Source organism: Simochromis diagramma, unplaced genomic scaffold (genome assembly GCF_900408965.1).
Source record: "Simochromis diagramma unplaced genomic scaffold, fSimDia1.1 OVJJ01000603.1, whole genome shotgun sequence".
NCBI classification, from domain to species: Eukaryota; Metazoa; Chordata; class Actinopteri; order Cichliformes; family Cichlidae; genus Simochromis; species Simochromis diagramma.
Window position 1 is genome coordinate 14,185,181 of NW_024387414.1, and position 22,748 is coordinate 14,207,928.

The 22,748-nt window shown below is 39.8% G+C and overlaps 1 protein-coding gene across 1 annotated transcript; it reads left to right on the top strand.

The window, feature by feature from the left end:
* Positions 1-3,229: 3,229 nt before the first annotated feature.
* abcb10 (ATP-binding cassette, sub-family B (MDR/TAP), member 10) lies at positions 3,230-17,115 on the top strand. Its single transcript, XM_040011689.1, has 14 exons — positions 3,230-4,288; positions 6,055-6,261; positions 7,059-7,261; positions 9,957-10,091; positions 10,611-10,757; positions 11,370-11,505; positions 11,599-11,694; positions 12,921-13,130; positions 13,221-13,300; positions 13,441-13,621; positions 14,146-14,189; positions 14,346-14,380; positions 14,526-14,584; positions 14,685-17,115. The coding sequence occupies exons 1-14, from the start codon at positions 3,853-3,855 to the stop codon at positions 14,876-14,878; spliced, it is 2,163 nt and encodes a 720-aa protein (XP_039867623.1). The 5' UTR covers positions 3,230-3,852; the 3' UTR covers positions 14,879-17,115.
* The last annotated feature ends 5,633 nt before the right edge of the window (positions 17,116-22,748 follow it).

Sequence of the window (22,748 nt, forward strand, 5' to 3'; positions counted from 1 at the left end):
CTGGCTAATTAATTTGTTGAGATACAAGGGAAACTAAAACTAAACTGAGGGAAAACTAAATGAGAGAGAGAAATAACTAAAATAAATGAGACTGAACTGTTAAATGAGTAAATTTTGGAGATGAGCATAGTTTAAATGTGTAAAGCAGCACTCAAAGGCACAAAATAACTTCCTGTGGGAAAATCTCTGCCATGCTAATGTAGCTGAGAATTAAAGCTTAAGGAAGTAGAGTTGGATGTCTCGCTGTTTCGGTCTTGCGTTCTCAAATCGACATAGTGTTCGGGAGATTTGGAGTCAACCATCAGCGGAGCGGGGGGGTGGCTTACTGGGCTTAAGCCCGGGTCATTTTTTCAGAAGCATGGGGTCTTTTAGAGTGTAATTTGTTAGTTAGATGCCTGACTGACAACTGTATAAAACAAAAAACAACACACGAAGCACAGAGCGCGCCGTCGTAAATTCCCCCTAATTTTGGTATAATCCGAGCTCAGGCACTAGGGGACTGAGCGCAGCACCCATGTGAGCGAGGGGGGAGAAGCTGCTGCCTGCGAGTTTGCTGCAGACAGAGGAGAGCTTAAGTTTGACCAGGTACCAAAGCAAATCATTCGTACTGAACTAATAATGTAAATATGACGGTGTATCACAAAAGATTGATATCAAACTGATCACTTGGTTGCGTTACTTGCTCTTCGAGTGAATCAACAAATGGATAAATAAAAAGCCGAACAGCAATGCTGATTTTTTAGAGAGTCTTAGCTTACATTTCATATTTTCAGTTGTTACCCTCCACGGCTAAACAAACTCTCTAAATCGGTTTCAATTGTGTACTGATGTACACAACAATGGACATAAGGAGCTTCTTTCAAAGAAAAAACTCAGGTAGATGTTATTTTATATATTATGCTTTGGATGTTGTTCAGTATATCTATGCAAAACGAGGAATTTCAATACACAGCAGTATATTCACAGTTGAAACCAGATATTTACATACACTTTATGGAGAAAACATAAAAACTTTTTTTACTGTTAAACATCAATTTAGAGTAAACTTTTGTTTTAGATAAATAAATGTTGAAATATCTTTTGAATTAGTTAAATGTCAGAATAAAAAGAGGGAGCTGTCTATTTTAATCACTTTCATCAAATTTAGGAGTACATATACACTAAGTTTATTGTTAATTAATAAGAAAACTCCAGACGATTCCATTCTGAGCTGAAGAAGCTTCTAATAGGTTAGTAGAGTCCATGTGAGTAAATTGGTGGCACAGCTGTGGATGCATATAAGGCAAAACACAGAGCCTGTTTCTTTAACATGGGAAAATCAAGAGATGTCAACCAAAACACCAGGAAAAGAATTGTGGAGCTCCATAAGTGTGGCTCAATTTTGAATACAATTTGGTGCCATTTGCAATTAAGAAATACAGACAATTTCTCTCTTTACTCTTAAAGTTAACAAATATGTTTTTTATATTTATCAATCTAAAAAAATAAACATTTAGTCTGATTTGATGTTACAATTAAAAAAAAGTGTTTGTGTTTTTATCTGAAGAGTACATAAATATCTGGTTTCAACTGTATATTTGATGATGTTGGTGTTTGGCTTGATTGTCAGCACAAAGAGGGAGAGAGAGGAGCAAAGAGGGAGAGAGAGAATGAGGACAGAACAGAGATGGAACAAGAGCAGGTGAGACACACATGTTAGTCAAATGGTTGTTTGCCAAAACTCATCAGAACATGTATCTAGTACCTAGTGTTTCTTTTTAGATACCATTTGTTACTTTTCAAATTCTATATTTATTAAGTTATGCAGGCTTGTTTGCATAACAAGGCTAAATAATTATATAAACTTTTCTCAATCTAAATATTGTACTTTGGTAGAATTAAAAAATAAGTGTAGTGCAGGTCTATGATGATTTTTAGTGCTATCATCTAGTTCTGATTCTGGTTCTGTCTTGGTTACTGTTGTAGTCCTGTTTTAATTCCGGATCAGTTCTGGGTCTGGTTGAATTGGGGTTTAGTCCCTGTGTCTTGATACAGGCCCGACTTTGTTCTGCCTTGCTGCTTAATTAAAAAACTAGTTTAAGGTGTCCTGCATATGTATATAGAATAGCATCTGGCTGCAGTTTAAAGACTTTTTTTTGTCTCGGTCTCGGTCTTGGTCTCGTCTCAACTTGGTCTTGTCTTGGTCTCGGATTAGGCGGTCTTGACTACAAGTCTATAGGGAAGTAAAGAAACAGTAAGCAGCACTGTTTTGCTGTGAAAAAAAATCAATTAAAAAGATGAGCATAAATCAAGGACTTGGCTGGAATAGCTCAGGGTAATTTAATCAACCCACTGCTCGTTCTAATCATGACTAATGATATATTTGATCAGGTATCAGAGGACATAGATAAATCAGTTTTCACTGACAACACAGCCACCTGGAAGAGAGGAAGGGAGCCTGCAGCAGGTTTCAAATAAATTACAGGAAATAGGCAGATACAGATGTGGGCAGCTATGTGGTGATTCCTTTTTTCTCTGGAGAAAATGAAAATGATGCAATTTACCAGAAAGCACACGAGAGAGGACTGTTTTACCCATACAAAGCAGATATGACAGCAATAATCATGTTACTATGGTGAACAATCTCACAGAAAGAAAAGTTTTGTTTTACATAATCTCAGTTCTGACAGTCAGTCAGATTTACTATACAAAGCACCCCCCACTATATTATTGCCTAGAAGAGAATGGGAGGGAAATTAATTTGTACTGGAAAATGTGGGTACGAGAGGAAATGGACGAGGTGGAGGTGTCACTAAGTAAACTGGCATATTTCAGCAAATACTATGCTAAACTGCCTACTGCAGCAGTTTGGCTTCATAGTAGAATAGTACAGGTGCTGCAGTGCCCTGCCTTCAGTCCAGACTTTTCACCAACTGAAAACATTTGGAGCATCATGAAATGAAGAATACAGCAAAAAAGGACTTTTAAGCAGGTAGAACCCTCTATCAGACAAGAATAGGACAGTATTCTGCTCCCAGAAGTACAGCAGTGGGTCTCCTGTTACCAGAGGTTTACAGATGGTTGTTAAAAGAAGAGGGGATGCTACACAGTGATAAACACGGTTCTATCCCAGATTATTGAAACCTGTTGCTGCCTTCAAAATTAAAATGACCTCTTATTTTTGACAAGATGAAACATATTCACAGAATAGTAAAATGTCTCTTTAAAAAAACAACAATTTTTTTTATACATCTATGTTCTATAAAGGGTGAATTTATGAGATGAGATTTATGAGCCACCATGTGCGAGTGATCTGGGATTGTTTGGTTATGTCTGGGAAAGTTTATATCGTCAGCCATTGAAGTCGGCGTTGAGTTGGAAGAGGTATCGTGGGTACGCGAGACAAATCAGGGTCACCTTTCCTGTTTATATCTTTTATCCTCTTCGTTAAAGTAGGTCTATCCTTTCCAGCGGACTTTCTGTTGGTCAGTGTTTGGCAGCTGGTGTTTTCACTTCACCCGCCTGCCAAACGGACTTTTAGCGGCAGATGAGAGCGACAGGCGGGGTGTTGGTAGCTGTTCGGTGATAAGAGATAAAGTGGGTAAAAGGTGGCTGTCAGGAACAGATAAAATTGACAGCAACGGTCTAAAAGCGACAATGTAGCGGTTACAAGCTGTACGGGAGGACACGGTGTGTTGGCAGACCGGCTGGATGTCCAAAAATGTTTCTCCTGGTGGACTTACTGAACCAGAAACACATCGACACCCTCAAAGACTGAGTCCGGAGAAAGCAATACAAAGAGATTTATTTTTATTTTTTGACGAAATCATCAAGTATCATATATTATCTGGTAAATAGCTGTGAAATAGGACGATGTGTCTTTTAATACGCGTGCCAGGCTGCACACACAAAGTGCATCTATCCAGGTTGAAGCTAATGCATTCTAGGTTGTTATGGCTGGAGCATCGTCCGACCTTCTCAGCTGCCCTCCGGAGGACGAGACAGTCATCCGGGCTCAAATCCTCACTCCATCCGACCCTGGCATTCCCTGTGTGGGCTCCCAGGCCCTACATTACGGTCCTACCGCGCAGCCCCTTCACGGGTGTCCCTGTGCTCTGCGCACACAGCCGGACTCTCGCTCGCACACCTGTTGCCTTTGCTAGCTCTTCAGCGGCCTCTACACCCTCACCTGCCGGATCAGTGAAGACCCAGGCGGACACAGAAAGAAGCCAGGCCCCCACCACGGTCCCCCTGGAGGATGTTAAAAGGATTTTGAGACTGGCTCACCCGGAGAGAGGGAGACTGGCAGGTAAACTTTATGTGACCTTTTACCTTAAGGTGTAGCCATTAACAAAAACCATCAACAACATAACTGGATCATTAACTTTAGGTGTTTCACTGACAGAGTAAAAAGCATTTCTTATTTTTAAAGTGCTTTAACCTTAATAAAAACAAGGTGTCACTTTTATTGTAATTTGAAATGAAAACGGTGTCTGATACTCCCTTTTGTGGGAAATATACGTTGATTTTGCATTTATAATTTAAATATCACTGACTCGCAAAATGTGGACTGCTGTAGGTGATTTACAATCATTTACATTTTTTTTTAATAATTATTTTAAACCTGACATGACGTGAATGTATTTTTAAACTTAAAAAAGCAGTGCTAGGGATTTAAAAGAATAGTAGGCTTGAACAGTAGGAAAGACTTCAAATAAAACAGGTGCCCAAAGTAAATGTGTTACTGTGGAATCGGTTCATTTTTTTAGTTAAGTTGTGAGCCAAATACATTATATGCATGACAAACCCCACACTCTAGTCTGTGAGCTGTGATGCTACTCTGTGACATGTGCTGCAGAGTCCTAAAGCGTGGTAAACAATCATTTTGGTGCCCGGCTGATAGTGTTTCTATCTGCTGACACACTTTATCAGTTATCTTTAGGATATTTACAGCATTATGAAAGTTGATCCTTTACTTCTTTTTTTCCCGATGCCCACAAAAAACGTGTTAGCCTTCTGCTCAGTTTAAATTTCAGTTTTGTTCACAAAATGGGCAGCAATGTCAGAAAATGGACAGATGTCTATTAACCAAGGCAATATAGACTTACTATCCTAACTATACACAACTCATTCACGCTTATGTGCATAGCTGACACCCTTAGGTCCATTTTAAGCCTGGAAAACCCCGCTTATGTTGTGTAAATAGCTGTGGATTATTATTATTATTATTATTATTATTATTGGTCTGAAAACCTTCAAGCTCCCCTGGAGGTTTTTGCGTGTCGGGTTAAGTTTCAGAGCTGATGGTGTTCTGGCACACTTAATTTCTTCTGTTCTCTGGATTGACTTTTGACTTTTGTTGCCATGATGCCAGGTCTCTCTTGGAAATGAGATTTTTAATCTCAATGAGATTTTTACCTGGATAAATAAAGGATTAATAAAAAAAATTGATGATGGCACAAATATTACAAAAAATAAAATCACAAATCTATTTCTGCTTGCCAAAGCTGACCTCACACATTAAACAAGAGGTTACTTCCTGTTTCTGTGGAAGTTTATTTGTAGTTTTATAAGGTTTTCGTAAGTCCTCCTGTTTCCCAACCCTCATGTCATGTGCATGCAAGCGTAACAATCAGTTGAAGTGAAACAGTGTCTACACTTTTACCATGTTTTTTGTAATCAGTCACAACCGGTCACCTCACTGTACTTTACAAAGTGCTCATTGTATTTTCTTTTAGGTTAGGGTTGCATTTCTTTAGGGTTCACAATTCTTTAGTATCTCTGGCTTACATTAACCTCATCTGATCTCATGTCGAGACTGCAGCTGTACATGTTGAAGTCAAATGGTATTCATTGCCTACTATAAACCTTTCTTGCTCCTCTTTGCTCTGTTTAAACTATCTGTGACATTAGAAAAACATAGTAGTTGTGTTGGTATAACTCTTTCAAAGAAGAAGATAAGACTTTGTTTAATAATTTCTAGCCCTGGGTTTTTATTTTTCACGCATATTTAAAATGTCACATTTTTGCTTTGGTTCTGATTTTTCTCTCTTTTTGTTGTTTTATCCACCACAGCTGCTATAGGCTTCCTGACTGTCTCCAGTGCAGTAACGATGTCAGCTCCCTTCTTCCTGGGCAGAGTGATTGACACCATTTACGCCAGTGCATCAGACGCCGAGACGATGGTGGCCTCGTTGACGTCGCTGTGTATCATGCTGGCGGGGGTGTTTCTGTGTGGTGGAGCGTGTAATGCCGCCAGAGTCTACCTCATGCAGTCCTCAGGTGAGATTTACTCACCTGACGTAAACGAAGGCACTTAATTGGGTAACTATTAAAAAATTAAAAACACTGGACAGCTGAGACTACAGTTAAATTTGAGCTCTCTCCTCATGGTCTGTGCTTAAATCTTCATAGTTCAGGGAAATAATCCAAACAACCATTTAAGGAATTATTTATTTAAGAGATTGTTTGCAAAGAGTTGGATCTAAAGGTCAGTCTTACAGTGTGACCTGATGGCTTTGATGTGGTTGTGTTACCACAGAGAGCCTCGTGTCTTGCCCTGTTTATTTATTCAAAAACATAAATGTCACAACTACAAAGAGGTGGTTTTATGGAAAACTTAGAAGCTGTAGTTACTTTTGCCAGCCATTATCCCAGCACAGAGACTTCCTGGAGTCTCTGCTTCTTTTTCTTTCTCAGCCAAGAGTAACATTGGAGTGTTGGGGGGTGGGATGAAGAGCAGGACGTCCCAACTTCCTGTCTGGTTGAGGCTGTGTGGCTTCTTTTCATACTTGGAAATCTAAATTGGCTGTAGATGTGAGCATGTGTGTTACAGGATTTACCCAACCTCTCAATGGATGGATGGACATGAATGAGGGACATGAATCTCCCAAAATGTTATTCTATCTCTTTAGTTAATTAATAACACCTGTGAACATTTAATTTACAATTGGCCAAATACTTACCCGAACATAATCAAGTGTGAACCAGACGTTTTTCTGGCATGGCCAAGTGCATGTAATTTTGCACAGCAGCAGTTGCTTTCTCCCTCTCTGATCATGTTTCCCATCTCTCTGCAGGGCAACAGATTGTTCGTAATCTCCGTGCCTCCGTCTTCTCCTCCATTCTCAGACAGGAAGTGGCATTCTTTGACAAGAATAGGACTGGCGAGCTTATAAACCGTCTCTCTGCTGACACGGCCGTGGTGGGCCGCTCAATCACAGACAACTTGTCAGATGGGCTGAGAGCCGTTGCCCAGGCAGCTGCTGGTGTCAGCATGATGGTGAGTACATCCCCTCCGAGTGTGTTGCTCTTGTCCCTCAGGTCATATCTGAACCCTCTATTATTGTTTTTTGTTTGTTTGTTTGTTTGTTTGAATTCTTTATTTGCAGTTGATATTCATAAATGCAAATTCGGAGCCAGTACGATCTCATATCTTCTGTTGGCTTTTACAGAAATATGAAAGTCTCATGTAATCTATTCTGGGAGAGATGAAGTGCACACACAAAGTTATGAAGAATTTTCAGAGCGACTTCGAATTGATGATATAATATATCTATCCACTCATGAATTGTGGGTGCTTTAGGGAGCAACCAATGTCTTTAGTGAGTGCTTTTTTTTTTTTGCAGGCAGAATATCAAATATGTATTCATTAGAGTGTATCGGAGGAGAGCTGCAAAGGTAGATGAGTGTTCAGTATGTGTTTCAGCCCTTTGTGAGAAGTGAATTAGTGAATGTCTGCCTCATAGGGCCTCATCAGCCGACATTCCCAGAATATATGCCAGTGATTGGTTTCCTGGAACCCACACAGCCACGTTTAGAATCTCCTCCTGCAAAATGGGCTTTCTGTTGTCGTGGGATAAACAAACAAATTAAATATGCCAATTCAAATTCTTTCACTATCCGAGAATATGTATATTTCCACTAAAATTTAATACATTCAACCAGTTCTCATTTGATATTAAGAAATTGCTTCTTTTTTCCCTGCATTTCTCTTTAATGATTCCATGGTGTGAATATATTTATTTAATTATTTGGTCAAACGCTTTTTTTAAAATAAATTTTAGAGATGTTGCCCTTAGTTGAATCACTTTGGTAAGCATCAAGGAATATTTTCAATATTGGGGCATTAAGATCTAGTCTGTGTCTAATGGTGTGTTCAAATATCTGAAAAAGTCCTGTTTTTCACGGTGACAGACCTTCCTCAAACTTGATCCATTTCATTAGGCTTAACCTCAGCATGTATTTGTAAATTATCCTCTAGTTTATCTTCTCTTCTTAAAATATCCCACACTTTCAGCTGAACCTTGATCCATAGATCTGTACATGATTTATAAGTCAGGTTTTATATGCCACTAGTGCACGCACCAAATCCAGTGGTGTATAAAAGAATAATACGTAAAACAGTTGGGCTTCCACCAAAGGAAAATCACAATGTGATGTTTTAAAAATAGGTTTTAAGTTGCTCAGTCATTAATATTTTTTGTCATAAAGTGTCCAAAGACAACAGAAAAATGCTAAAGTGTATTTTATATAATATAAAAAATACTGTACGTCTACATGAAGACCAGCTGGGAACCTGGAAAAACCCTGTGAATGAGGGAGGAAGCATAAAAAATTGCTGATTAAATAACTGTGTAATGATTACTATGGACATAAATATTATAAAGTCAATGTCCTGGAGCCACAAAGATAATTATCCTCCTCAGAATGAGCCTTTTGAAAAGGCACACACACAGCAGTGAAGTATTTTGCTCTTATCCGTGTGACTTCTGGAAGCAAAGAATTGTTGGAAATGTCATGTAGTTCCTGTTAAAAAAACAAAAACCTTCCTTGTATATCTCTCACGCTCTCTCTTACATTAAAGCTCTGTGTTTTAGTCATCGAGCAGCACTGGAGCAGAGCATGTGTGCTTTTGTTTTTTCACTACAAGGAAGTGTCTTATTATTATTTTTTCTGTGTCTGATCTGCAGCTTCTCATTCTCTGCTGCGTGCTTGTGGTCACAATGCTATTGTTAGACTATAAAACTGTTGTACAGCAGGTTTACCAAAATAATTATTAGCATGAGGAAATGAGTGTGAGGAGCTGCCACGTCTCTGACAAACAATGCTCATTACTAAAGTCACAAAATGTGTATATGTGAATATAAATCATGTAGAGTTTTGACAGAGAGGTTGCTAAATTGTTGCTTGCTTACTGGCCTTTTAATAAACTGGTTTATCAATAGTTCATTCTACCCATTTTCATACTTTATAAGATTTTCTTCATGGTTTAACCTCTCCCCCTTTAAAGAAAAGAAAACATGACACGTGTTTATGATCAACACAAGGTATTTTTACTTCTTGTAAGGAAGTAAATGTATTTCCACTTTTTGTAAATGGTCAAGGAAATGAATGGAAGTAATTACTGTAATCAGCTGTTAAACTGGGTGGATCACAGTATCACAGATCACAGTAGCTCCATTAGCTGTCTAAGTCTTGTGATGTGTTACTGTGACCTCACTGATTTAAATGCTTTCACGCTTAACAACAAAAATGCACCCAGATTTCTGCACAGTGGCTTCTACAGTGGATTCAATCAGATCAGAGCGAAACCGGCAACTTTTTAAAATTTTAACACAAGTTTAACTTTTACTATTTGAAGAAGAAAAGATTTTCTTCCTTGTCAAGTGAGCTATAACTGAGGTTTTAATGTTGCTGATTAACTCGATTAAACTTTTCAGTAGTAATACTGAAACAACGCCAAAATAAAATAACACTCTGTCTTCTTGTGGTTGGTGTAGATTGTGTATTGGCCCTTGATGTTTGGTGTGGAGTATTATCGTGACTAGGATGGTAAATGAGTAAATATATTCTTTCATGTTTTGCATCTTTATCAAACTCTTAAAGGTCATCAGCTGTGTTGTTACTGTGAAACTATTTTCTATGAACTTCCTTCACCAGAACTCCTGTTTTCGCTTCTTTCTCTCTTCTTCTAGTTCTACGTCTCGCCCAGTCTTGCGAGCTTTGTGTTGCTGATTGTTCCTCCTATGGCCGGTCTTGCTGTCATCTATGGCAGATACCTTCGCTCAATCTCCAAGCGCACACAGGACGCACTCGCACAAGCCACACAGGTACGCAAACAGACCGACACCGCATCTGGGATAAACAGCTTGAATTTATATTACTAGGATTATTGTTATGATTCAGTGTTTTGGTTTTTAAGGGTAGTTACCCAGTGTTTCAAAATAGATCCCATGTAAGTCCTACAAATAAAGTTTTCAATTCTTCACAAAATAAATATTATTAAATATAACAATAATTTGATAGGTTAAATAATAAAAAGATACAATAAAAGTAAAAATAAGTTGAAAATGTATAATAAAGATAAACTACAATATAGAGCCATGTAAATATATGACTATAGTGCATAGCTTAAATAGTTTACTAAGTGTGGTGAATGTAATTCAAAGTGGCTTTGAAGGCAGTCAGTATAACAGAGTGTTGTGCAGTAGATCCTTAGTTTTGTGTACATGTCATATGTGCTTTACTTCCTTAGGTAACTTAATTAAATAGGCAGACAGAGTAAATTTGCTTGTTGATAATTTGATTTTCAATCAGTGAAGTCCTAATAAAATCACGTTCGTGTGTAGTTGGCAGAGGAGCGAATCAGCAACATGCGGACAGTCAGAGCTTTCGGTAAGGAGCTGTCAGAAGTCGACAAATACACACAGAAGACTGACCACGTCCTCGGCCTGGCTAAGAAGGAGGCTGTGATGCGGGCTGGTTTCTTTGGAGTGGTGAGTACGTTTGTGTCCTTTCAGTGATGCAAATCAAATATGTTAGCAAATGAGGTGTTGCACTCAAGCTTCTGCTTTTTGCCCCCATAGTTTGAGCTTGTCACAATCAAGGAGGTGTTGCACCATAGTTGCCGTTTGATTCAGTTCTCCATACAACGACGGAGAATATTTAAACCAGCCTGTGTGCATTAAAAGTTAAATAAAGCGCAACGCAGCATGTCCAGCGTTATAGCTTTTAAACAGTTACGTAGTCTATAAAACCTGCACATGTCTTCTCTTTTCATAGCTTGGATTACTCTCCTTCTTTTATGAACGTGATCATATATAAAACATTTAATCAACACCATGTGATGCACTGTCAACAATAAACATGCACTGTGTGTTACCTTTTATTGCAGGGCTGATGAGTTTGTTTGTTGTGAGGCACCAGATAAATGTGCAATATTTGTAACAGGCATTAAGACAGAGACTGGTGAGAAAACTCAACATTTAGCTCGTTGTGCTGGTTCCCTAATAGATGATTATCAGTGTAATTGAGGAGCAGTGGTCCCAAATGTTATGTTAATTAGATAACGTGTGATCGGTGTGTGTGTGCGTGTGTGTGTATTTCAGACTGGTCTGAGTGGTAACATGATGATCCTGTCGGTGCTCTACAAAGGAGGCCTTCTGATGGCCAGCCAGCACATGACTGTGGGAGAGCTCTCATCCTTCCTCATGTACACCTTTTGGGTGGGCATCAGTATCGCAGGTAAGATGTACATATTCATACATGCATACCAGTGTATGTAGCATGTGGATGTGCAGTTGCTGACAGCACGCTGGTTTTGTGTTTTACTTGCAGGTCTGAGTTCGTTCTACTCTGAGCTGATGAAGGGTTTTGGAGCCGGGGCCAGGCTCTGGGAGCTGCTGGACAGAAAGCCTGAGTTTCCTCTAAATGGTCAGTACATGCAACATTTTATTATTCTGATTTATACCTGCGCGTGTTATGTTGTACTACTACTCACTCAAAGTGTATTTGTATAATGCCTGAGCACATTTTACCTCTAAAGTCAAGTTCAAGTGAGTCTTGGACCAGGTCCATTACACCAGCGATGCCACATACAGACCAGTGAAACTCTCCTTTCTGTCAGTGTAAAGAAGTGCAAAAGGCTCTGGTAGTTCATAGCCCAGACTGTGCTGTAATTATAAATCATAAAGAAAATGTCTCTTTTTTTTTTTTAATTTTATCCTCATTGTGGACCCAATGGCGATAGTGGAAAAACAGGAACTTAATTGTTTATATTGTTTATCTATTACTTAATTACATTGGTTCCCTATGAGTGGCCATGGGGAGGTCTTACCGTGTGTGCGTGGAAAGAGAGGAGTTGAGATGGTTAACGAAGTGCAGGCCAGCAGGAGAGCGGGGAGGAGGGACGATCAATTTAATGGGTCTCTGGTTTGTTTGGGGAGCTGAGCAATAACTGCTCTGAAACCTGAGTACGTGATCTTAGCCTGGCCACAGAACTCTCGAGTGGTTTTGTTTGTGGCGGCAACTTAATCTAACATCGAACTGATCCGACTACCAGGTCTGCTCCTCGAATTTGAGCTAAACGGCTCCTGTTGTCAGGTGTGCTTTAAATTCTGGGGCAAACTGGAGCAAACAAATTGTAGCAACCTGCCTAGTTGTGCTAATGTTTCTCTCACTGTTGTATGAACTGAAAACACAGGTCCCTAATTTATTTACAGGCCACAACTGAGCTTCAAGTACAGTAAAACTTCTCAGATGGAGAAGCGTCAGAAATGCAAATCCTGACACGTTTAGCATTTTGCTTTCATTTTTCCTTAATGAAATAAATAACCTAAAGCAAGTTTTCAGACTCTTTTCAAACCAGAACAAACTGTAGGTCAGAAACACAAAAAGTGGTACAGATGCTTTTATAAGCAAAGTATGACCTTGTTGCATAGAAGTGCGTTTACGCTGTATATTAATTTTCAGAGGTTTTATTGATAGTTTCAAGTTGCTACTATAAAACACAAGTCGATTTAACATTTCGAACATCTCTCCCAGAAACATTCATCTCACATTTACGTGTTTAAATGTACGATTTCTGTTTAAAATCAATCTCGAGTCGAGTTTTAAGCTTTGTCTGGTTTAATACAATAAAATCCTCTGCTCCTCCACAGAAGGTAAAATCCTCCCAGCAGACCAGCTGAAAGGCCAGCTCAAGTTCTGTGATGTCTCTTTTGCCTACCCGACACGTAAAGAAGCCCCCATTTTCCAGAATCTGAATCTCTTGGTCCCGGCCGGTAGCATCATGGCTGTGGTGGGGGCGAGTGGATCTGGGAAATCATCCATGGTTTCACTTCTTCTCAGGCTGTACGACCCCGATGCTGGTGAGAACGAGCTCGTTCTGTCCTCTCCGCCGTGACTGTAACACTTGAAGCTACTGATAAAGTGGATTTGACATGGATGTTTTTGTTCAGGTGTGATCACCATCGACGGTCATGACATCAGGGATTTAAATCCTTACTGGCTCAGAAGTCACATTGGAACTGTTAGCCAGGTAATACTTTTAATGGTTAACTTGTTTTATACAGCAGATATAACGCACACCACACAAGTTAAATACGGCAAAAGCAATGCATAATGTATTACAATACATGACCTCTCACCCCTGCTGCACTTTTCGCCTCCCTCTTGCAGGAGCCGGTGCTCTTTTCCTGCTCTATCAGAGAGAATATCGCTTATGGAGCAACGGATCCAGATGCTGTAACCACAGAGGACATCTACAGAGCAGCCAAAGTAGCCAACGCCTATGACTTCATCCAGACGTTTCCTGAAGGCTTTGACACTGTGGTGGGGGAGAAAGGAGTGCTGCTGTCAGGTGAGGAACCAAATCAACTATTTATGAGCCGACACTACAGAAAGTTTTATTTGTGAGACTTAAATGGGAACAATTTTGTCCAATTCCTTAGACATTTATTTGTGCTTTCCCTGTCTGAGTTCACTGTAGTGCCTTAGACTGCTCTAAATGCTCCCAGTATAAGATAAATTTAAAAAAATATATATTTAGTGCCATGAATTAAATATTTAAGAGTAAAAATATGGAGCTGAACATGAGCACAATAGACCTCATTTAATTTGTTTTAATTACTGAGGAAGCATGTTTAAAATTCTCATCATGAATGGATAGATTTAAACTCCAAAATCATTTTTGTTTTAATATTTGATGCTACCTGTTCAGAAGCTCTATCTTTAGACTTTAAACTCCTTAAATGGGCGCAGGTTTCTTTTTTGAAAGCTCGCGCTATCAGAGCATCATTTCATTATTTCTTTCTGGGGTTTTTAGCTGCTGTTGACTAACTTGACTCTGACTGTGCACATAATTACCTTGTGTCTGTTTGTCAGGTGGTCAGAAGCAGAGGATAGCCATAGCCAGAGCTCTACTCAAGGTAAATAGACCGTAATTGTTTTACGCATCTAGAATCATTGCATTCACCGAAGAACTTGAGTAGATTTATTTTGACTAGAATCTTTTACTCTTTTTCCAGATTTCCTTTTTGTGTGAAATGGTGTCTTTTAATCATATTTGTGGTTTCTTTCCACAGAATCCAAAGATCCTGCTTTTAGATGAGGCTACCAGGTGAGAGACGGAGGAATGATTAAAGAATTATAACTGTTTGTCATTGTTTGCTCATCTGAACATGAATACGGATTGTAAGTAACCTGTGATAGAAACTTAGTTTAAAGATGGATATTAATATATTTTAATCTTCATCTTTCTGTAGTGCGCTGGATGCTGAGAATGAGTTTCTTGTCCAGGAGGCTTTGGAGCGTCTGATGGAAGGTACACTTTACCCGCTTTGCTTTCCCTGCCTTTCCTGTTGCGTCACACATACGTAACCACACTTATATTTTATTTTGTGATGTTCTCGTCCTTTTAACAGGGAGGACAGTCGTGATCATCGCTCACCGTCTCTCTACGATTAAGAACGCGGACGCTGTTGCTGTGCTGGACCAGCAGCGCATAGCTGAGTGTGGCCAGCCCACTGAGCTGCTAGGAAACAGGCAAGGACTATTCAGGAAGCTGATGGAGAAACAGGCGTTTCTACAGGAAGAGCAGCAGCGAGCACTTATCTGATAGGACAGGGAGCACGGATGCGTGAATGATAGAGAAATCGGGAGGTGAGGTCAGTGTCTGTGATAACCTTTGAACTCCAGTTGAAGGGAAGCCACTGGAAAAAATCAAATTTTATTTAAGGCTGAAGCTTTTCTTTCTGTCTCGTTGCTGAAAAGACTGCCGTACATAGCATCACATGTGGATCACTCAGTACTTTTTGAAAATATCTCATCTTATGCTGAAGAAGGTGAGATTAAGAGAAAGGACTTATAACTACAGTTTTAGGGGAAAAGCTCAAATCCTGTTTTCTATCATTCAGACGTTCAGGAGGAATTTTGAAGAATTTAAATGTGACACTGCGTCTGCGTCTGGATTTCTTTTTTTCTTTTTTTTTTGGTCAAGTTACCAAAACAGTCCAGATTGATTTTTACAACTCTGCTAAATGTATATTTGTTTTTGTCTCTCTACAGCTGGTTTTTTTTTTTTTTTTTTTCTATAAAGACTTGAAGCCTTTTACTGTCATATTAGAGTCTAAAGAACTAATGAAACAAATGAGCAGCTATATATATATATTTATATATATGTATGTGGTGTTTACACCCTTGTAAAACAGGACTGAACACTATTTTAATACATTTTGATTAATGTAAGCACATTTGTCAGTTTTAGTCTAAACCAGTTACACTCGTGTAACTGTTTGTGTTCAGGATTTAACTGACAGCCTTGAAACTGTTGAACTCTACTGTCTTTGTTTGTCAAATGTAATACAAATGAGTTCAGATGCAGGGTAAAGCTGACTGAGGCTGCTGAGCAGACACTTTTATGTTTGGAGATCTGCTGCTCTCAAGGAGGAAGGACACTGGAGTCAAGTCAATAGCGTCTGTGCGGGTCTGCGTATCATCAAAACGTCTATTTCACTGTCAGAAATCCACATTTTCATCATCTTATATTGTTTTCAGAAAGCTATGCAGTGCAGATGAGAGTTTAACCTTTTAATTTGGAAAAGCCGAAAACGGCATTGCACCTTTAGACATGTGAGTGTACATGTGAGCACAGATGACGCTGCTTAAAACTGCCTATGTGGCACAATCGTCTCCTCTGTGCACAGCCGGGTGTTTACTGGATGTGCACTTGGCTGGCTTTAAGTTCTCTATAGACATGTAACCATCTACATGTAGCTACAGTGCTGAATCTTATAAGACACAGACTCAGAAGCGATGACGCTCCTGCATAAATATTAGGTTCATAAATGCCCTCTTCACATCTCACTGAGATTCTGTTTGAGAGGATATTCCTTCATTTTTAACCCAGACATGTAAATGTCCTGAGGCCAAATTCCCTGCTTCTCTATCAGAAACAGCTCCTTTTGATTTGTCGCTGTAGAGCCCAGTTAACCTTTGTAATGAGTAGCTGGGAACATTACTGATTACAAGTCTGCATTAGTTACTAAACTCCTTTTATATTTCAGTGAGTGAGAAAAAACAAGCAACATGAAGGACTGGTATAATAATTTATCACGTATCATTAATATAGATGTTATAGTGCTGTCTTACACATACTTGCTGTTTGTTACATTTGGACACTCTGGTCCATTTTGAACTAATTAATCGTTGGAAACTGTCTATGACAACTGGCTAAAATATCAATTTAGCTCACAGTTTGTAGGCAGTGATGTGAGGTGGCTCATAAGTGACACTAATGCAGATGTAGTTTTAGGGGAAATTAATCCGGCATTGATCTGCAGTGACTTATCTTGTGTGTCACTTTTAGAGTCATTTATTTATTCATTGCAGCGTGTAGCCTGTGTTTCAGGTGGATTTTATCTGTGTGTTCTTTATGTTAAGTATATTGAACACAAGGTGGTTTATTGTGGACCCGTTTCTTCTTTATCATTTTTTTTTTTCACTTTAGAAGGAAAAACAATTTTACTCAAATCACATTAGAGTTTCACATCATTGCGACATGTTAGTCCACATTTTAGAGCTAAGTTTACTTGAAAAGTTGCCTTGAATGTCTTTTTGCTAAACTGGAGAAGCTGGAGAGTAAATTCACTCCACACTAAAGTAAATGCTGAACGTCCAGCTGACAGCAGGTCAATGTGCTCACACAACTCACAGCTGCAAGTTTCTTTTTCTTTTTCTAACTTGTAAATAGTGAGATATAAATATGACACGGTGGGTTTTAATGATTTTTTTTTTTTTGTGGTCAATAAATTATAATACTTCTATGTAAAGATAAATAAAGTAAAATACTAATAAGTTGCTGTGTGTGTGTGTGTGTGTGTGTGTGTGTGTGTGTGTGTGTGTGTGAGTTTTATGTGAATTTTTTGTAAGTGGTTTGTTATCATACACAGCTACTAGTCCCTATAGAATCAAATTACACCAAAAGTCACTTCAGGGTGCTTAATATTGTAAAGTAAAAAAAACATAGAAAACCCTAACAATCAGATGAACCCCTATGAGCAAGTACTTGGTAACAGTAGGAAGGAAAAACGTCCTTGTAACAGAAAGAAACCTCCTGTAGAACCAGGCTTGGGGAGGGGCGGCCGTCTGCCACGACAGGTTTGGGGATCTGGGGAGGGAGATGGGACAAAAAGACACTGTGAAGAGAACCAGAGCTTAGTAACCAATGATTAACAGGCCTTTTATGTTGCGGGTCAAACTGACCTGTTTTAAAGTTAAAAAATCGAAGGGAAAATTTTTTTTTTTAAGTATTTTTTAACCCCCGCATGTTTATATCACATAGATAGTGTTTGGGTCAGTTCGACCTGGCATTCAAAGTAGTTGTTAAAGGGGTCAAAATCTATTTGTTTTATGTGCAGCTGTGAGACACATTTCACCACACGCACAACACTCCCTACATGAGGTTCTATTGACCTCGTGTAAACCGCGTGAATGCAGGTGGCGTTATGACTTCTTCTCCACCCACATTGAGGGGACACTCGCCAGCAAGAGAGCAAAACGTGTAAAGAATCTCTGCAGTGGAGTCCTGACAACATTCCGCAGCTACATATGAGACATTCTCCTGTCAGAGTTTTACCGAATGAGCAGCAGAATAAAGGGTCATAGCCCTGAAAGCTCTAAAATTCAACTTTGATCATAGAGGAGGAGGATCTGTCTGCAGATGAAGACCATCGTGAAGTTAATTCTGAATGTGAACCAAATAAAGAAACTGATTTATATTTCTCCAATCATGACAATAACATCAAAATGGTGAAATAGTCATCTTCATCCTCAAATATACATCAGGCAAAACTGCAACATAAAGATGGCCTTTTTGGCTCCCAGAAACAAATCTAAACAAAACCACATGCGTAGCATAGAGGAGAGACGGGACATATTTTAAACAATCAGCCACGTGGTGACAGGTGTGCTTCCTCTTAAGCTCCGCGTCACACGGGTTGCCCACCTCCAAACCAAACCGAGAGAGTTGAATGAGTTGAATGGTCATCACACTAGTATTTAAACAGTTTACAAAGAAGCTGTTACACTCCCGCTCTTCAATTGACTTTCCACTACAGTTCCAGCAGAAACCATGTGATGATGAATCAAGCAGTCCCAGCTGCTCTGCCGTTCTCTGTCATTATATCACATTTGTTCATCCATATTACATAAGTATCTGGATGATTACATTTTCAGCCTCAATTCAAGGAGTTTAATAAAAGTGTTGCACTGACTTGCAATATAATATCCACGGGAAATAATTCTGTAGTTATCCACTATAGGTGCCTCTCAGGGCTTTTGGTGTTGCTGACTGAGAAGTGCCTTTATTCTTGAATGTATCCGGTCCGTGATTTGACCACTGTTAAAGTCTCTCTGATTGGTTTATTTTGGTTAATGATGAGCTCCTTCATTTGCATTGACATCACTTCACTTCATATTGAGAGTTCAGGTGAACAGCCTCTATATTGTTAACACTTGGGGGGGGAAATCCAGATGTTTTATCAGCTAAATTTGTCATGAAAAAACTCAGTTGTCCAACTACTTTGTGCAAAACGGCAGTAATTCTCCTCATGTTCATTGACCTAACCGCGTTTCAGTGCGTGCCTGTGCAGTGTTTCAGGCTCTCACTAGGTGGCACTGCTGCTTCATACACTGAGCTACCTTCCTGCTGTGAGGCTCTCACTTCAGGTTTCTGGTTCAGTCCTTCATACCAGACTGAAACCTCATGGTTGTGATATGACTAATGTGTATTCAGCTGCTGGTAGGTTGTGATGACAGTGCTGTGAGCTTTGCTGCAAATAGACCGTTGTCCCATCTGCTGGCACACAGACAGGTCGTGGCATTGAAGGGATGCAGTCGATATATTTATCCTTGTAAAACGTTTGTTACACCTGGGGGGGGCAGCTTAAAAGTCCATGAAGATGAATCAAGTCTTTAAAATTTGAAATTTGTCAGTTCTGCTTTGTAAATGACAGGTTTTATAGCACATCCACACAAGACTGAACCACACTGAAAACATCTGGAATAAAACAATGATTTGATGAATAGTTTTATTAATTCTTGACCTTAGTGACCAAATAATGCTGTAAAAAAGACTATCTAATTTAAAGTCTAAATATCTGATCTTGGAATATTTCTGACATATTGCTCAAGACTTTGATGTCTTGCTGCTTCAATTAGTTGGCATTCAGCTTAAGACTATAGACTTTGGGTTCTCCCCTGCACCAGACCAGGTCTCCAATTCCAGCTCTATGTGCTGCAGCTCCCCTCACCGATCCCCACGTGACTACACTGAGCTATTTGAGGAACGCCAAGAAAAGAGGTCCTGACCCTTCTTGGCCTTACACAGCAGCATTCAAAGTCTTTATTTGTCACTTGGAAACACCACACAAAGCCTTACATTGCTAAAAAAAAAAAAAAAAAAAAGGAATATAACTATATAATATATAATAATAAATATAACTAAATAACCAGAATAATTTACGTTGCGTTTTGAATCTCAGTCATGCCAAAGTACCATATGGAGGAATCTCAGGAGAATTTCTACAGTCACATAAAGCAGAGGAGACTCAATATAATTTTGAGAAATCCACCGAATAGGTAGCCACGCATCAACCTCTGCCTGTCTTTGGCATGTCACACCGCCCATCATCTTCCATAACACTGCCCACATGGTGACATTTTACCATCTTCATGTTATGCTCACACCGAGCACTGGAGGGTGATTCCATGAGCTGATTGAATCAAAATGAAGAGAAACAAGAGCTGATAAAGGAGCTGATATTTTATGGTTGTGTTCGATTTTTACCTGTCCACTTACAACATCCTCAGTATCCTCAGCCACTCCTCACAGCAGCAAAATGGACAGCAAGTTCATTTAAATCCCCAACATCAAGTCCTGCCTATTCGCTCTTAAAATAAAGAAAGATCTACTGTACATGTCGAGCATGCTGCCACACTTTAAAAGGTAGCACGCTCATGTACAGCAAGAGTATTGGTTCCAGCTACTGAATGCCTGAGCTTGTGCTATTCTTACACGTTCCCTGTCACTCTCGCCCTCTGTGCTCCCATGATAGTCCTGAAACTTTCAGCTGAAGAAAGCCTCACTAGAAAAGTTGCAGGTAGGCAGCCACAGAGACTGAGGGAGCTTTTACAAAGAAAATACCCTTTTCCTTCAGCCTATTCACGTCTAAAAAGTGTCCAAAATGCTCTCTGTCACCAAACTACATCTAATTTTCAAAACACACAAACCCCCCAAAATATTCTACCCTTTCCAAAGTCTCTGTCTCTCTTCAGCTGCCTCGGTCACACATCTTCCGACCAACTGCACTCATCTTTTCTGCCACCTGCTGCACACACCCTTTCACCTCCATCTTCCTCCTCCCCCTATGCTCCAGGCTTGCTCTCTCTAATCTCCTCCCCCTCGGCCCCTCTGACCTCCTCTTGCGCGTCTCCCTCTTGCGCTCCCCAACAACTGCCCGTCCCTTTACATTTTAGGTGTTTCACTGGCCCCCGGATCCAAAATGGTTCACAGCAAGTGCATAAAAGTAGCTCAACCTTGCTCTGCAGCTCCTCCACCCCTTCAGCCCCCCCACACACACGCAAACACATTCCCTAATCCACATTCTCTCTACTTTCGGCCTGTACCCAAGGAGGCCCTGCCCGTTTGCTCTCATCCACCAAGGCATCCAAGATTTTGTCAGCCTACCTCCTCTTTTCCTATTTTCATTGACATATCAGTGAGCACAGGTGCTGCAGAAATGCATTTTAAGTTCAGGAAGGAACCACTGAATCACTGAATGCAATTAAAAATTACCCGATTAAGTCCTCTGTTTACACAGGCAATCAATTCATTACCTCCAACCTCTTGCAGGCCATAGTTAGGAGCTGTAATGACAGTCCAGGTTATGTAAGACTATGTGTTGATATTTCTCTCTTCCCATTGAAACCCAGCTCGATAAGTAAAATATAGAGCAACCCCTTTTTATCAGTCAATATGTCCATTATTGATAAATTACCCTTCATGATATATTTCAAAATATTTGCAATTAGATGTGTACAAACAGCCACAGTCAACACAACTAATCTACAAAGAAATCCTTGATCTAAGATCTGAATATTAAAAAAATAAATAAATGAATAATTAGTCATGTTAATGCTATCCTGCTTTCTGCATATGCTGCTTTCAGGTAGGAATTCCAGGAGTTGCCAGAACCATTGTGATTTTTTTTCTGTCTGATTGATCAGTTCACCATGAATATGGTTCTCTTCTCTCCTGCTTTAGATCCATCTCTGTTTTTGTTTTGTTTGTTTTTTTGTTTCTACTCTAATCCTCTCTCACTCCTCCTATGGAGTTATTATAACCACCTTGGCACCTCCTCTTTCATTCCTTTCGGTGTATCCGTCAGTAATACACACTAACATGCATGTACACACACACACACGCACGCACACACTCTCCATTTGTCACACACGCACCAGCTCCCCTCCTCCATTAGAGTTATAATTAATCCAACTGCTTCACTGACAGAGCAGAGTAGCCCCTTCAGATAAGGTTTCAGCTGCTGGCTACTTCGAACTTAGAGCTCCGTGAATTTGAAGCCACGTGGGCTGCAGGATCCGATTTTGAGTTTAATTCATTGCACGTATTGATACACGATTTAATGCATCTTAATACATTTGTGGATGCAGTTATAACTGAGAAGGGGGGGGGGGGGGTACGTTTGCAATCTCCTAATTCTGATTGGTTCTCTGTACATTGATCAATATGTTTAGTATTTAGTGTTTTTTTTTTAAAAGAGTATATTTAAACTAGCAATCAATGAATAAAAAGTACACTTTTATAGCAACACTGTAAGTTAATTCTACTCTAATTAATGTGATTAATTAGAAATAAAGCGTTAATTCTGACATATGATGGCTGAAATAATGCAGTACATATTTAGCTGTTATATACAGAATTTCCAACTTCAGCTTTTGTCCGTTGACCTTTAATAAACCTGTATTAATTGAGTTATTAATTGGCCCTGTACAGCTCTCTTCCTGGTTGACCTGTCAGTCACTGCTTCAAGCCCTGGCCCTCACCGTGGCCTAAATCTGTTCAGATGAGGGAAGCATATTCCCATTTTAAGGCTGGATGAGGCCTACTAGCAACAAATCTATAACCCTGCTTGGTAGCAATTGGCGTCTCCCCTAGAAACACTCCCCAGTGGTCCTCATGGTCCTTATACGGCCCTCGAGGTGGGACCGCGAGCCTTGATGGGAGGTCAGAGCGACAGTTCCATATATGGCGCGCGCTCTCTCCACGTCGGGGGCGCGCAGCGTCACTTGTGATCCCCTCCTGAAATCCGATTGATGGAGTGCCCTCCTTGCCTTCACGTCGGCACCCCACCTCCACCCACTCCCCAGCCTCGGCCTGTCAGTATCCTAATATGGCAGAGGGCCGGGAT

Bases quoted from the DNA above. Each gene is read 5' to 3' on its own strand.
- abcb10 (XM_040011689.1), top strand. From the start codon at position 3,853: ATGTGTCTTTTAATACGCGTGCCAGGCTGCACACACAAAGTGCATCTA. The intron at 13,622-14,145 runs GTGAGGAACCAA...TCTGTTTGTCAG, and splicing joins GAAAGGAGTGCTGCTGTCAG to GTGGTCAGAAGCAGAGGATA. The intron at 14,190-14,345 runs GTAAATAGACCG...TTCTTTCCACAG, and splicing joins TAGCCAGAGCTCTACTCAAG to AATCCAAAGATCCTGCTTTT.